At 33.9% G+C, this 16,501-nt stretch overlaps 1 protein-coding gene across 2 annotated transcripts in view; it reads left to right on the plus strand.

The window, feature by feature from the left end:
* The window catches only part of LOC127417396 (uncharacterized protein KIAA0513-like), a 32,065-nt gene extending 21,038 nt beyond the window's left edge, over nt 1-11,027 (plus strand). Inside the window, exons 9-13 of one of the 2 annotated variants that reach the window (XM_051657425.1) lie at nt 3,937-4,014; nt 4,505-4,534; nt 8,615-8,695; nt 9,097-9,191; nt 9,351-11,027. In XM_051657425.1, the coding sequence (XP_051513385.1) occupies nt 3,937-4,014; nt 4,505-4,534; nt 8,615-8,695; nt 9,097-9,191; nt 9,351-9,400 (334 nt within the window). In that variant the 3' untranslated portion in view covers nt 9,401-11,027. The remainder of the gene's footprint in view (nt 1-3,936; nt 4,015-4,504; nt 4,535-8,614; nt 8,696-9,096; nt 9,192-9,350) is intronic. The other variant, XM_051657426.1, reaches the window with a different exon arrangement.
* The last annotated feature ends 5,474 nt before the right edge of the window (nt 11,028-16,501 follow it).

A 16,501-nucleotide genomic window follows, 5' to 3' on the forward strand; every position in this document is an offset into this window, starting at 1 on the left:
TCATTCACTCGCTCTCATGCCATCCCAGATGTGTATGACTTTCTCTCTTCCACAGAACACAAACAAAGATTTTTAAAAGAATATCTCAGCTCTGTAGGTCCATACAATGCAAATGAATGGTGATCAGACATTTGTTGGTACAAAAATCACATAAAGGTAACACAGAAGTAATCCGTAAGACTCCAGTGTTAAAATCCATATCTTCAGAAGCGATATAATAGGTCTGGGTGAGAAACGTAACAAAATTTAAGTCTTTTTTTACTCTAAATCTCCACTTTAACTTTCACATTCAGATGTGAAAGTGAAACTAAACAGGCACAACACAACAGATTTAGAGTAAAAAATGATTTAAATGTTGTTCTGTTTCTCACCCACACCTCATATTCATATTGCTCATAAGAGCATTTTCATTTTTTGGTGAACTTCCCTTTAAGACCTTTTTGAAAGTGTATTCTGATTTAAATTTGTATAATTATTTATGAAAAATACAGTAAGTACACCCTACCCTCATTCTTATTACTATAATGCAAAAAAATTATAAAGTAATGAAAATCCTGGTCAGACACTTTTTTATGATTAAAATCAGCATAAATTACATTTAGTACAATGAATGTAATAATATTAAAGGAATAGTTCACCCAAAAATTCAAAATTCTCTCATTATTCACTTACCCTAATACCATCTTAGATGTGTATGGCTGTCTTTCTTCAGCAGAACACAAGTAAAGATTTTTAGAAGAAGATCAATCACTGTCAGGTCCTTATAATGCAAGTGTCCAAAAGTCACATTTAGGCAGCATAAAAGTCATCCACATGACTCCAGTCGATCAATGAATGTCTTCTGAAGCGAATCGAAATATTTATGTAAGAAACAAGTTGATAATTACAATGTTTTTAACTTAAAATCTGTGCGTCCGTCCAGGGCTCAGATGCTGTTTGAAATGGCCGAACTCTCGTGACAGCTACATGATGCGTCAGCTGCTGGCAGGATGCGCTTTTTTAAAAGTTAATACAATTTTAATTTTAGATTATTTTTTTTTTACACAAACAACATATTGATTTGCTTCAGAAGACATTCATTGATCGACTGGATTACTTTTATGCTGCCTAAATGTGACTTTTGGACTGTCAAAGTGCTGGCACCCGTTTACTTGAATTATAAGGACCTGACAGAACTCTATCTTCTTCTAAAAATCTTTATTTGTGTTCTGCAGAAGAAAGAAAGTCATACACATCTGGGATGGAATCAGGGTAAGTGAAAAATTAGAGAATTTTCATGTTTGGGTGGACTCTACCCTCTCTTTTAAAAACTTGACAATTTTTTATTCTTTTGGCCCAAACAATAGACGTGCCTCTGGGTAACAGCTATTTTAATTAGAAATGATGTGATACACAGTTGCATCACACTAAATAGCAACCTCCTTTTACCAGAATTTTAATAATTTCCATAGCTAACAATACCATCCCATAAACATCAGGAAATACAAAATGCAAACGGCTGCCATGGTTTAATGACAACTGCAGTAAGGCTATAAAAGAGCAAAAGAAAGCTGAAAGAAGATTCTTCAGAAGTCTATCAACCAAAAACCTCATTAAAGTCAAAATAAATAGTGCTAAAGCACGTAGAGTAATAAATGAGGCAAAGAAACAAAGTTGGAGATAATTTGTGTCTAGTTTAAAATCAAATACTCCAGCGAAAAAGGTCTGGAATCTCATTCAAAGAATGAAGGGTTGGAATAGTGGACCTCAAATTCAACATATTAAATACCAAGGCTCAGTGTTAAAAACAAAACAAGAAATTGCAAATATTCTAGCAGAAACTTTTGAAAAGAACTCATCTATTGAGAATTGTCTTCCTGCCCTTCAAACGTATCAAGCTCCGAAAGAAAAGAAAGAAGTTAACTTTTCATCTAATAATATGGAACCTTCTAATAAACTTTTCACTATGGAAGAGCTGTGGCAGGCCATAAACAGATTACATGATACTGCCACTGGACTGAACAATATTCACTATCAATTTTTTAAGAATTTTCCTCATTTTATCCTGTCCTTGCTTTAAATTTTTTTTAACTCCATATAGGTATCGGGGTATGTTCCATATTCCTGGAAGGAAAAATAAATTATTCTTATTTCGAAAGCAGGAAAGGATCATAATGATCCTGCCAACTACTGGCCTATGGCCTTGATGAGTTGTTTATGTAAAACCATGGAGAGAATGGTCAATGAACGTCTGGTATAGATGCTGGAATCACAACATCTTCTAAGTAATGAGCAAGGTGGATTTAGAAAAGGAAGAAGCACTATATATCACCTTATCAGCCTTGAAAGCTATGTTCGTGATGCTTTTATCAAAAAAGAACATGCTGTTGCTGTCTTCTTTGACTTGGAAAAAGCTTACGATACAACGTAATATGGTATGGTATTTTTGGTATTTTTAAAGATTTACATCAACTTGGTTTTAGAGGACATTTACTGCCAATATTTTATCAAATAGACATTTTAAAGTCAGGGTAGGTAATACCCTATCTGACTCACACAAACAAAAGTTTTGAGAGTTCCTCAAGGAAGCATTTTATCAGTGACCCTTTTTAGCATCAAAATAAACAGCATTACGAAAATCATTGGATCTGAAGTTCACTGTATTGATTGAAAAATCCAGCTTGCAGTTAATAGAGTCCAGGCTTGGTCAGTGTCCAACGGACTCAAGTTTTCAAAGACCAAAACAGTCTGTATGCATTTTTGCCAATTACGCTCTCTTCATCCTTGCCCAGAGTTATTTATGGATAGAGATCCCATCAAAGTTATCAAGGAGACCAAATTACTTGGAGAAAGCTCAGTTCTGCTAAACCTTTACAGAACGCTGATAAGATCACGTTTGGACTGGAAGTATAGTGTATGGCTCAGCCAGGAAATCATATATCCAGCTTTTGGACACAGTCCACCATAAAGGCATATGTTTAGCACTGGGGGCCTTCAGAACATCTCCAATACAAAGTCTGTATATAGAGGCTAATGGACTTTCTCTGGAGAACAGACACCTCAAATGAGCCCTACAATACACATCAAAGTTGAAGACTAACAAAGAAAATCCAGCCTATCTTGCAATCTTTTCACCCAAATATTAATGTCTGTATGAGAGTAAACCAAGGTATATTCAACCTCCTGGATTATGGATTAAACCTCATCTAGATCCTCCCTGGAACCTCAGAAAAATCAATGCTATTATCTTAGCTCTGGATTACATTAAGACCACACAACAGAGGCATTTCTTAATAATAACAGATTCAAAATCATGTCTTCAAGCTCTCACATCACTAAAAATGACCATCTAGCTCTTGTAAAGATTTTAATCAAACTGTCAGCTCTGGAGGCTCCGAATTTTTATATATACTTTTTTTGGGTACCTGGCCATTGTGGAATCCCTGGAAATGAACAAGCAGACTCTGTTGCTAAAGAAGCGCTCTCGACAGATCTTAAATGCTCCATACCACATTAAGACCTCAAACCAACCAACCACTATACCTTTAATGACAATACAATTATGTATAAATAATGTATAATTTAAATGTTATACAGTGTGTGTGTGTGTGTGTGTGTGTATATATATATATATATATATATATATATATATATATATATATATATATATATATTATTTTTTTTTTTTTTTTTTTTTGCATTACGGTAATGAGAGTGACCTTTTTTCTTATTATGGTAATGAGAATGGTAGGGGGGGTGATTAATTGTCATGAAAATAATGACACAATGCAAAAAAAAAAAATGTATGGTCCTTAAAACAGGAAAGCAGGCTTGAGAGTTTAATGTATAGTGTAGTATAGTATAGTTTAGTGTAGAGTTTGTCTGCATATTAAAGCTAAAAATCTCTGAAGCAGCTGTTTTGTGGTCTGATTATATCTGTTTTATCTCTTTCTAAAGGCACACTTTGAGGTTTTGGAATGCTGCATTTTTTGATGCCGTCCATTGTGAGAGAAATAAAAGATCTCCCACCACCAGGTGAGCAAATGCAACGTTTTTCAAATTATTTACTGTAATTATATTTATAAAGCTCTCCTTTTCTCGCTCCTAATATATTGTGCTATTAAATAAAATAGGCTTTGCACGGCACCTAATGAACATGATAAATTGTGTGTTTGTTTAGACTGTGTTTGTTTAGACTGTGTTTGTGAGTCTGTTAAAGCCAGAGGGGGAGATTCAGCATTTACTGTAAATTGTTTGTGATTAGATGAATGACGACGTTAATGATGTTGCAATAAACTGCTAAGACATTTCAGCTGAGGTGCGTGACTGCGTGCCTGGTCCGCATGACAGTGTTACGGAGGATTTGTATTGGAAATATCTGCAGCTTTACACTGTGATGTGGTTTACACTTCCACACTGCTCATCATCCCTATTGCCTTTCTGTTTCTCTGTGACTCTCTCTTTCTGTCTCTCTGTACATGTGACTTTAACCCTTTATCTCCCTGTGCCTTGCTGCCTCACGCAGGCGGACGGCTGAGGAAGAGAAAGATGAAAGGTCTGTCTTTCATTCGGTCTGCTGACACTGCTAGACAGGGATGGGAATGGCAAGAAAGAGGAAGATAAAAAAGAAGGAGAGATGTAGAAAGTTAGATGACTTGGAACTAAATGGAGAGTAAAAGTGTAAAGAATGAACTGGATAAATGGGGTGGAAGTTTAGAGATTATAAAGTGACAGAATTGGGCCAGTGTTTCATATTCACACACTGTGGGATGTGATGCATTTCACTTGAAAGTCACAATGACCAGTATTAGAGCAGTATACAGACAGGAAGCAGTGTAATATTCTGATAATATTTTCATCACTATGCAAAGGAAACCTCAGGTCATGAAGGGTTAACCAAAAAAGCACTGACTCATGTTGGTTACATTTGACTTTGGTGCAATTCTTTGAGTCCATTTTATGTCTACATAACACTAATTTCTGTTCTGATCTCAAAGGCATTGTGGAATTTTTACTCAAGCCTACACGTCATGCATGACTGCAAGTTCAATATGAAGTACTTGTGTCTATGTACAAGCTCAAAATTTAAATGGGGCAGTTAGATGGAAACATCATATTTAGTTGTCACCTAATGAACCCCATAGCAATGACCTTGCAACCACCCACATCATTCTAGCATCGTGGCCGTGAGTTTTGCATGGACAAGCATCACTCACATTTTCTTCACTAAAAATCCTTTTCATGATGTTAAGCAGCCCTTATGTTGCTGTCCAGAGGCAGTCTCTAGCAAGCACTTTGCAGATGAAAAATTTAAGTTCGGAAGCATGGATCTTTCCTCTATTCTACAAATATTGCAATTAAATATGTAAAATCAAAATAAAGTAAAATATCACTGAAGTCTTAGTATGGACTTTTAAAATAGAGGAATATTGTAACATTTATTTATTAGAGTATGACATTTGGGGCCCTATTTTAAGAGCGCTAAGCACAGCGCTATGATAAATCATAAGCGCAAAGTCAAAGGGCATGACGACCATGAAGTTTTGGTATTTTTTTCAAGCATATGCTAAGTCTAGGCGCAAGTGGGTTTGGCGAATTGGTGTGCGCAGAGCGCAAATGGACTGGGTCAATTGCAGTTTAATTCTGAGGTTTTTCTCTGTTTATTTTACCATCTGCATCCTATTATATTGTCCATTCCCTCAAGCACCAACAATATAAACAAAGACTGCACATTCATATGAAGTTAGTAGTGTAAATTAATTCTGTATACAATTAATTCGAAGAATCGAAATATGGGCTTACATTCTTTTGTGCATTAACTGCGTCCTTTAGTTGAATGTCAGGTATTTTTATACGCATGGAAAATGTGGTTCTCGTCAGGTTTTGGTTGTAGGCTCTGTTAAACTATAGAGAATGTAAGTGTTATTAATCATATTGGTGAAGTGACAGAAATCATGGCTAGTATTAACAGTGATTGTATCGACCTTCCAAGTTAGGCTGGGGATCGATAGATCATTTTATTTATTTATTTTTTATTTATTTTTTTTTGCTCAAAGTTGATTTTTCTTTAAAAAAAAAATTATTCATTTATTGAAATACGAAAAACTTAAAACCAAAAATATTTATTCAAATTACATTTGAAACTAAATGAAAATGTAATTAAGATGACAAAGTGGTCAAAAAACATCTAATATAATAACCTCCCCAAATCCAAACATTTTACCCTCTCCAACTTCTTCCACTGGCCACTTTTGCAGTAACTTAAAAATCACTCTAAGACAACAGGTGGAAAAATATGAATACAAATTAGATAATTAATACAACTATAAATATAAACATCAAATTAGATCATTAATACAATTATAAATTAAAACATCAAATTAGATCATTAATACAACTATAAATAAAAACATTAAATTAGATCATTAATACAACTATAAATAAAAACATTAAATTAGATCATTAATACAACTATAAATAAAAACATTAAATTAGATCATTAATACAATTGTAAATAAAAACATTAAATTAGATCATTAATACAATTATAAATAAAATTTCAAATTAGATCATTAATACAATTATAAATAAAAACATTAAATTAGATCATTAATACAACTATAAATAAAAACATTAAATTAGATCATTAATACAATTATAAATAAAATTTCAAATTAGATCATTAATACAATTATAAATAAAAACATTAAATTAGATCATTAATACAATTATAAATTAAAACATCAAATTAGATCATTAATACAACTATAAATAAAAACATTAAATTAGATCATTAATACAACTATAAATAAAAACATTAAATTAGATCATTAATACAACTATAAATAAAAACATTAAATTAGATCATTAATACAATTGTAAATAAAAACATTAAATTAGATCATTAATACAATTATAAATAAAATTTCAAATTAGATCATTAATACAATTATAAATAAAAACATTAAATTAGATCATTAATACAACTATAAATAAAAACATTAAATTAGATCATTAATACAATTATAAATAAAATTTCAAATTAGATCATTAATACAATTATAAATAAAAACATTAAATTAGATCATTAATACAATTATAAATAAAAACGTCAAATTAGATCATTAATACAATTATAAATAAAAACGTCAAATTAGATCATTAATACAACTATAAATAAAAACATCAAATTAGATCATTAATACAACTATAAATAAAAACATTAAATTAGATCATTAATACAATTATAAATAAAAACATTAAATTAGATCATTAATACAACTATAAATAAAAACATTAAATTAGATCATTAATACAATTATAAATAAAAACATTAAATTAGATCATTAATACAACTATAAATAAAAACATTAAATTAGATCATTAATACAACTATAAATAAAAACATTAAATTAGATCATTAATACAACTATAAATAAAAACATCAAATTAGATCATTAATACAACTATAAATAAAAACATCAAATTAGATCATTAATACAACTATAAATAAAAACATCAAATTAGATCATTAATACAATTATAAATTAAAACATTAAATTAGATCATTAATACAATTATAAATTAAAACATTAAATTAGATCATTAATACAATTATAAATTAAAACATCAAATTAGATCATTAATACAATTATAAATAAAAACATTAAATTAGATCATTAATACAACTATAAATAAAAACATTAAATTAGATCATTAATACAACTATAAATAAAAACATTAAATTAGATCATTAATACAATTATAAATAAAAACGTCAAATTAGATCATTAATACAATTATAAATAAAAATAATAATAATAATAATAATAATAATAATAATTGAAAAATGTACCATGTCCTCTAGAAATTTGTACTCAAATCTTATACATTTTTGTTTCCTAAAACAGCTACAACAGTGATTGTCAGGGACATAATTTGATGTTCCATTATATTTTCAAAATTTGAACATGAACTATATTACCACCAGCTGGTGGAACCTCCAAATTGCAGTTGTAGGAACTGAATTTAGACTTTGCTCTGAAAACAGACGTGCTTCTCAAAACATCTAAAAATAGGCAATTGCGCTTTGCGCCACTTCATTAACATACGAAACCCCCAAGTTTGCGTGCATACACCCATAGATAGCGCAAACACTCACGCCCACTTGCGTTTTGCACTGAATGCTTTGTACATTGAAATAAAAAACATACTGGTTAGTTTGCCTGAGCATTTTGTCCTGTTCGTGAACTGAACAATGCTGTGGTTATGTGTTGCTCCTATGCTTTTTATTATTACATTTTTGTCTCTTTTGTTTTGTTTTATTGTGAACCTTTGCTACAGCTGACTAATCACTAAACCCTATTCTGACATGTTAGTTGCAATATGCATGAGCACTAATGTTTGGTGAATACACACGTCCTTTGTATGATTGTTTTTACACCCTTTTAACCCCATAAACCTCCCAGTTTTTGTAGTAATGTGTTTTAAGATGCTTTAAATCTAAATATGTTAACATTAAAAGTGATGTATCATGTTGTCCTTGGTTCTTGATTGTTTCTCATATGCCTAATGAAAGAAAACAAGTGACAGTGTGAGTGACCCCTGACCTTGACCTCTTCTTTTGTACCTGCAGAGAAAAATGGCATCATATGACCCAGGAAGAGAAAGAGGATAGCTCCAGATTTGATGAAAACATTACATTTGGTCAGCTGGGGTGAGTCGCATGGCATTGGTTTCACAATATTCGCTGATATAAATGTCTGGTTTCAGATTGTGTTTTAACATGTTTAAAAATGTCAAAGTGTTTTTTTTGTTTGTTTGTTTTTTTTTTTTTTGCTATTAACATTTTTATTGATTCTTATGTGAAATATGGAATAAACAAAACATATACACACAGAATCAACTTAACTCCCATTATTTCCCCCTCCCCAACCCCACCCTGTCCCTCAACAATTATCCCTGTGGTCAAAGCCTAAAATACACCATGCAAAACATTTTTTTTTTAAGTTTTAAAAGTTCAAATTTCTTTTGTACCTTTCATGTATGTTTGTTTGTTTACATTTGCTTCTGTATAGATTTATGTTTATTACCATACATTTGTTTCTGTTTGTCTAGGACATTCACTCATAACATGGTTGCTTTTGGACTGAGCAAGAAACTCTGCAATGACTTCTTAAAGAAACAGGCAGTCATTGGAAATCTCAATGAAGGTAAATTGTCATTTGCATAAAAAAATAAACAATAAAATACTTCTTAAATATTCTTAGTGATTTTCTGCACCAAATTGAAAAGAGTTACATTAAGTTATAGGTTGTACCGTAACTAGTTCCTTGTAGATATGATTCACACATTTTGTCTTTCTCATTCAGAGCAATACAAGCTGCTGTGCGATCATATTGAGCAAATGGCTGCGGAGTGAACAGAAAATCAAAGACAGATGCAATCCAAACTCTACCATCCACATCAGTTCAGCTTTAACCATTCAGTCTCTAATGATCAGTATTCCTCAAATGCCAACACGGCTTCACCTCTATTATCACCCTTCTACCAAACAGTTTAGAAACTTATGATACACAAACTGGTGACATAGATCAGCCACAATCCATGATGCGTCAGTGCACAGTTGCAGTGTGGACAGTTCATTGTTGTCCAAACAGTTACAGTTTATTCTAATGTTACGGAATATGCACATAAACTGGAATAGCAATATAGCTAAACTTTGTATCATCTTAAGTCCTCATGCATCATTGCAATTCAGTATCTCAGTCATATTATATAATATGGAGTTATATTGTGTGCTGTGATCTTGATGTTACAAGTTAGTGTTGTTATTTTCTCAAATAGATATACCATAGACAATGTGGTTCTGTTTAACAGATCCCATATACCCACAGACCCAGGTGGTTAGAATACACTCTTAGCTCTGTCACAATTCTCTGGTTTACTTTTATGTAGTCTAATGTACATTTACAGAACTACAGAAGTGTAGTACTAAAGTGTTCTTTGAGCAAATACACTAAACAATACTGAACAAAAAGGTCAAAGGCCAATTTGTCTTTTTTCCTTCAAATAAATTAGCCCATCTGATCTGTAAAGTACTATACTAGGCCTGTTCCTGTCATACTGTATGTTCTTAGCTTTCGCACCTTGCTGGTTTTGTGTTCTTCCAGTATGGATAGATTCAGTATAAACAGTGTTTTTGAAAGCCTAATACATAAGGAAAAGGACTTGTCTGTTCCCTTCCGTTCAAAGTGCCTTTGGTCAATTACTAAGCAGTGATCTTCCCTGGTCCAGTTTAGTGCAAACAAAAACCCATGTCAGCATGCTGTTATCCTCCTTTGAATCTCCACAAGACACGTTGTGTTACTGGCATAGTGCTCATATGTAGATGTGTTTGTGTTTGCATAATGTTTGCAGTTTTGTATTGAGAGTCAGTTATTGAAAAGTATCATGTGGCTCTCTAAGCAGAGCTGTTTTGGTGTTGTCTGTTGTGAATGCATGTACATTGTTTACCATTAACGTATGCTGTTGTGCAATTGTATTTCAAGCCAATAGAGGGCAATCAGAAACCTCAGCTTTGACTGGAGATCAGTGGAGGTGAATGTCAACCACCAAGTGGGGCATTCAAGAGCTTGTATTAATTTATTTGTCCTCCATGTGAGGAAGCAAAAATTCATATATTTGGTTTGTAAATACAGAGTGTTTTGATAAATCCCATGCTAAATATAGGCTGGTTTAAAGGGATCGTCAGATTTCCAGGTAGTTATGTATTTGATGTCTGTGTATGTTGCTGTTTATGAGTGCATGTCATATCAGGAATGTGCTGGATCCAATTTGATTTGGTCTGGTATTTGCATTTCAAATTATGTTGTTACTGTTGTGCTGACTATGTAAATGTATGTTAATAGTTAGCTCTGTGGTCTGCATTATATTTTTCCCCAAGTGCCCTGAATTTCCTGTTGGAACGTACCTGAAAAACAATGAGAGAGGTGGTTTCCTGTCTCTAATGTGTAAATTGTTTATAATAAAAATAAATACAAATGTAACTTGTTTTCTTGTCTCATTATGTGCATTTCTATGAGGTCCTCTCCATTCTAGGATCAAAATAAGTGTGGAGTGTGAAAGCATCCTTAACATCTGTACGTCATAGATTGACATCCTCACAACAAGAACATTGAACATCTTCCACATGTACAGTAGTCAACCTTAATGCGCAATACATGTGGAAGATGTTCAGTGTTCTTGTTGTGAGGATGTCAATCTATATGTACAGATGTTAAGGAAAAAAATTTAATATATTATTTATTAACATACTCCTAAAGGTACATTTACATTACACTTTAATTTTACTTAATACATTTGAATGTGGTAGGGACAGTGAAACATTTAAAAGCATAGTTTACCCAAAAATGAAAATTCTCTCATTATTTATTCACCCTCATGCCATCCCAGATGTGTATGACTTTCTTTCTTTAGCAGAAAACAAAGATTTTTAGATGGATTTCTTAGCTATGTAGGTCCATTCAATGCAAGTGAATGGTGACCAGAACTTTGAAGGTCCAAAAAGCACTTAATGTCAGCATAAAAGTAATCTATAAGACTCCAGTGGTTAAATCCACGTCTTCTGAAGCAATATGATAGGTGTGGGTGAGAAACAGATCAATAGTCAAGTTATTTTTTACTTTAAATCTACACTTTCACTTCCACATTCTGGTGTGTAAGTGACTTTCACATTCAGCCCCCTACTGGTTGAGGCTGGTCAAAGGTGGAGATTTATAGTAAAACAAAAGGTCTCAAATATTGGAGAGAGTTTCTCACCCACATATTGCTTCTGAAGATATGGACTTAACCACTGGAGTTGTATGTATTACTTTTATGCTGCCTTTATGTCCTTTTTGGACCTTATGAGTTCTGATCACCATTCACTTGCATTGTAAGGACCAACAGAGCTGAGATATTCTTCTAAAAATCTTTGTTTGTGTTCTGTAGAACAAAGAAAGTCATACACATCTGGGATGGCATGAGGTGAGTAAACGAAGAGAGAATTTTCAATTTTAGGTGAACTATCCTTGACTAAATAAACTGAACATGAGAATCTTAACGTTAGCTTTGGTTCAAATTAACTTGATATTACTTACCTTACTGTCCCCTGGCCTAAAGTAACCTAATGGCACAGTGGCCAATTAAGTGCAAATTAAAAGCTTTAAGTACTCTAGAAATAAACAGACATGATCACGGATATGCACTTTTAATGTATGGTAAATGTGTTGAGGTACACCTTTTAGACTTGTGTGTTTGGGGGGTTAACATAAGTGATGGTGTGCTTTCTCCAAGCATGTCTGATAATGTGTTTCTGAATATGTCTGTGCAGATTCAGCTCAATGTGGGAGTATTTAAGGGTCCCTGGTGGAGAAAGCTGCCAAATGGCTGCCATGGCTGGCTGTGTGTGTAAATAAACAGCAGTCACACTGGCCTGCACTGATTGGACACACAGTAATGAGCTGTGAAAGGCCAAGCACTGGTGTCACACAATGAGAGCTCTACTACTGCTAATTAGTGCCAGATCCCGTACAACAATTGGGAAACTCTTATCTCAACCAGTAACTAAATGATTGCATCCTTCTTGTGTACTTTCATCTTTCTTTCTTTCTTTCTTTCTTTCTTTGGTTTTAAAATTAACTTTTCTTGTCTCTCGCTCTAACTATCTAACTATTTCTCTATCTGTCTCCATTTATAGGTCAGTCTCAGGTCATTTACACCAGAAATTTCAGGGTTATTATTGTTGTTGTCCTCATCATAATTATTCATTTGAAATGTTAAAGTATGATGAACTTTCAAAAAAACATATTGTGACAAGGAGGAGGGTGGGGCCGGGCCGTGAGTGCTCACGCCCGGCCCCCAATCGGACTAATCAGACAAGGAGAGGGATAAAGATGAGCCGGATGCGGCAGTTCGGGAGAGAGAGAGCCACATGTAGCTGCCGTGTGTGTGTTTATGTTTGTGTCTTTTTGTTTAAATTAAATATTACTTTGATGGTTCGTCCGGTTCCCGCCTCCTCCTTTCCCATTTTAACCCCCGTTACATTGGTGCCAAAACCCGGGAAGGAGGAGGGATGTGCTGTTGTGGAGTTAAAATGGGCCCGGCCCGGCCCCACCCTCCTCCTCGTCACACATATTTTCCCACCTCAGACCACCTGTACCAGGGCTACAGCTTCCATAAACATTGGAGAACCACCATATATTCAGATTAGTGGTCAAAATATGGGTTTTTCAATTGCCAATTTTTAAACTCTTACCAGCAATCCTAAATATGTGGTTACAGCCTTGCAAGTAATATTCATTATTTATTATTCATAACACTAAGCCTAAAGCACTACACTATAAAAAGATGTAACCTGCAATTGTGACCATAAGAAGCTATTTCTACTTGATCTAACCCTTAAAATTCATTTTGTTGGTGTAATCTAATGTATTAAGATTGACTCGGTTATGTTTAATAATATTTTTGACTTTTATCAAGCCAGTTCATTTAGATGTTACCACATGAAGCACATTCTTTTGCTCAACATTTTTTCAGTGTACTTCATTTCAACCCCTTTACATGAGCTTAAAATTTGAACAGACTAATTTCTGGTAGGGTCACTCAGTTTTTATGTGCCTTGTAAATCACCACACATTATAATTTAAATAAAGGCAGCAATAACCCTTGATGTATCTCTTTCATAAAAACATGTTGTGTTGACAACCCTGTAACATTTAACATTTTTCAGGGTTTATTTTAGTGCCACAAATGGGACACAAATACAGAAGCACAGTAGTTTTCTGAGAATATTCCCAAACATATATCCTCTCTCACATTCATAAAGATGGTCAGCTTCTCTCTTTGAACCCCTATCTTATTCACTCTTTGTTATACTCACCCTCTCCGTTACTGTGTCTGTGTGTGATGCTTGGCTGGTCGTCTACAGACAGTTTGCTATAGTCGGTCATTTGGAGTGGACCTCTGAGTCCAGTGCACTTTTCAAGCCCTCTTTGGGAGGCTAAACGAGAGTCAAGTTTCTCTCCCTGTATTAAGTGTGAACCAGACAGATGGGTGGTCTTTGACAGGGGCAACAAACCCACGCTAATGGGTCTTGGGAGCTTTCACAGACACGTACACACTCAACTGTAAAGGTATGTGTAGACATGCATAGACACTTTCATTCAGACAACATTTGGCCAGCACAGCTGGCTTTTAGAACTTGAACTGTTTGTTTGAGGATATCTTATGTTGCTTGAAAAGATCCCTCATTATAGGAAGTGTGTGTAACACATAGGTCTTTGTGATAATCCCATCAGTGAATAATCTCTTTAAATCTTCTCCTTTAATGTGCTGTGGCTTTTGAGGTCTGATTTCATAGCTAGATTTACACAGTGGTCTTAATGTAGTTACACAGTGGCCTCAAATAATATGATTTTACAAGCACTAGTAATTAAATAAGTTGAAGCATCACATATTTTTTAGTTGTTTTGATCATATATCATGATCTCCACCATATACAGTATGGTCCAAAAGTTTCAGACCACTACAGATGTTTTCATTACAAATTATATTTTCAGCATAAACAACTGAGTGAAAAGTTGAATTGAAAAAAATAAATGTAAGAATTGCTTTGCATTTGGTATGTTGCCCTTTTTTCTTTAGTAACAGCATGCACTCAAGCTGACACGGACTCCACAAGTTCTGGCAAAGCCTGATGATCCACATTATCCCAGCATGATTTGAGAATGTTCCAAAGAGCATCTTGCGGGCTTCAATGGATGCAAGAATATCTGACCTTTTCTACAAAGCATTAACATAGTAAATGTCACATTTATGCCTATTTAATTATTTTTCTAGGATCCTAAAATTGCAAAATCATAAATATTTCATTTTATGAATTTTACATTTTACTTATTTAACTTAGTTTTTTTAGAAACCTAAAATTTCTGTTTATTCACAAGTTTAAATTAGATTTTGAATCACAGATTTTTAATGTGGTCTCTGACTTTTGGATCCGAGACTTTTGGATCTATATCATACTGAAAACTCAATTCAAATTCCTGTGCATAATTGTGTGTCTGTGAATTTTATGATAAAACAAAATCATTTGTGTAGCTGGTAGTAAATCATAGTTACCCAGTACCTCAGAGAATATAACGGAGGACAGCAAATTAACAATTTGTTTTCCACTCTAAAAAAATCCACTCCATTCATTTTAAAAACACAGGTGCAATCAGGCATTGACATAGGAAGCACCTGAAATACTGTAGTTCTATGACTGGCCCTTAATTTAGTTTAGTTTTAAATGATTGGAATTTTGAAGGATAAGGGTGGGCTTTAGGAAATTTGGTATTAAAAGTGCTCATTCAGCAGCTGTTAGTCAATTTAAATTCCTTGGTTTGTGTGAGCTAAACTGGAGGAAAATGACTATAGCCAAGCCAGCTGGTGCATAATCCACTGGAATGTTGATTTTGTGTAATATTTAGTTTGGCCCGTAGAACAACACTTGAAAGTTTATTTCTAAATGGCTCTGTGTTATTCCCTCAAAAATTGTATTTTCACGGTATGAGTCACATGAGTAATCATGTCAATTACTGTGCTCTGTCATTTGTGCAGGTGAGAGAGATATTTATTGTGCTAACCTCCTATTACAGCTTCTCAGCCAGGGATCTGAAAAGATATGTAAACACACAATCATCAGTGAATGCTTCATGATGCTGTTCCATTTCAATGAGCAAATTTTACATTTAATTCAAGAGCAGCGGGTCACATGTGCATCCATCTGTGTTTTGCATGCATCATGTGCAAATTTGGTTGACATGAGCATTACTTAGTATCCCTCGTCAGGCTATTAAAGGGTAAGTTTAGGTAAGTTTTTACTCACCCTTATGTTGTTCTAAACCAGTACTTTCTTCTTTGGAACACCAAAGGAGATGTTGGGCAGTATGTTAGTCTCAGTCACCATTCACTTTCACTGAAACAATAAAAAACAATGAAAGTGAATGGTGACTGAGACTGTCTGCCTAACATCTCCTATTGTGTCCCATGGAAGAAAGAAAGTCGTATGGGTTTGGAACAACATGAGGGTGACTAAACGATGACAGAATTTACATTTTGGGGTAAACTGCTGTATACCTTTAATGAGAGAGCTTGAATTCAGTGTACGGTTCTGCTGAATCTCACCTTTAAAATGGTCGTATGGAGCATTGAGGCTCCCTGGACATTCCAAATGAATGCCAATATAACCTCATATTCCCAAAATATGCCTGAAACACTGAACAGCATCACAAACAAGTGCTTGTGGTAAAACTGTGCATATGAAATGAGGGGTAGCCTGGTTTACCTCAAGACCAGTTTATTTGCATGTGGGTGTGGATGTTGGTGAGCATTAGGCAGAAAAGGAGAGTGAGAGAGAAGGGAAAAGAAACAGAAACATATTCTAACAGCACTGACAGCCCTGCAATATAATAATCATATACTAAATTGCACTACAGCAAAT

The sequence above is a fragment of the Myxocyprinus asiaticus genome, chromosome 26, assembly GCF_019703515.2.
Source record: "Myxocyprinus asiaticus isolate MX2 ecotype Aquarium Trade chromosome 26, UBuf_Myxa_2, whole genome shotgun sequence".
Classification (NCBI taxonomy): Eukaryota; Metazoa; Chordata; class Actinopteri; order Cypriniformes; family Catostomidae; genus Myxocyprinus; species Myxocyprinus asiaticus.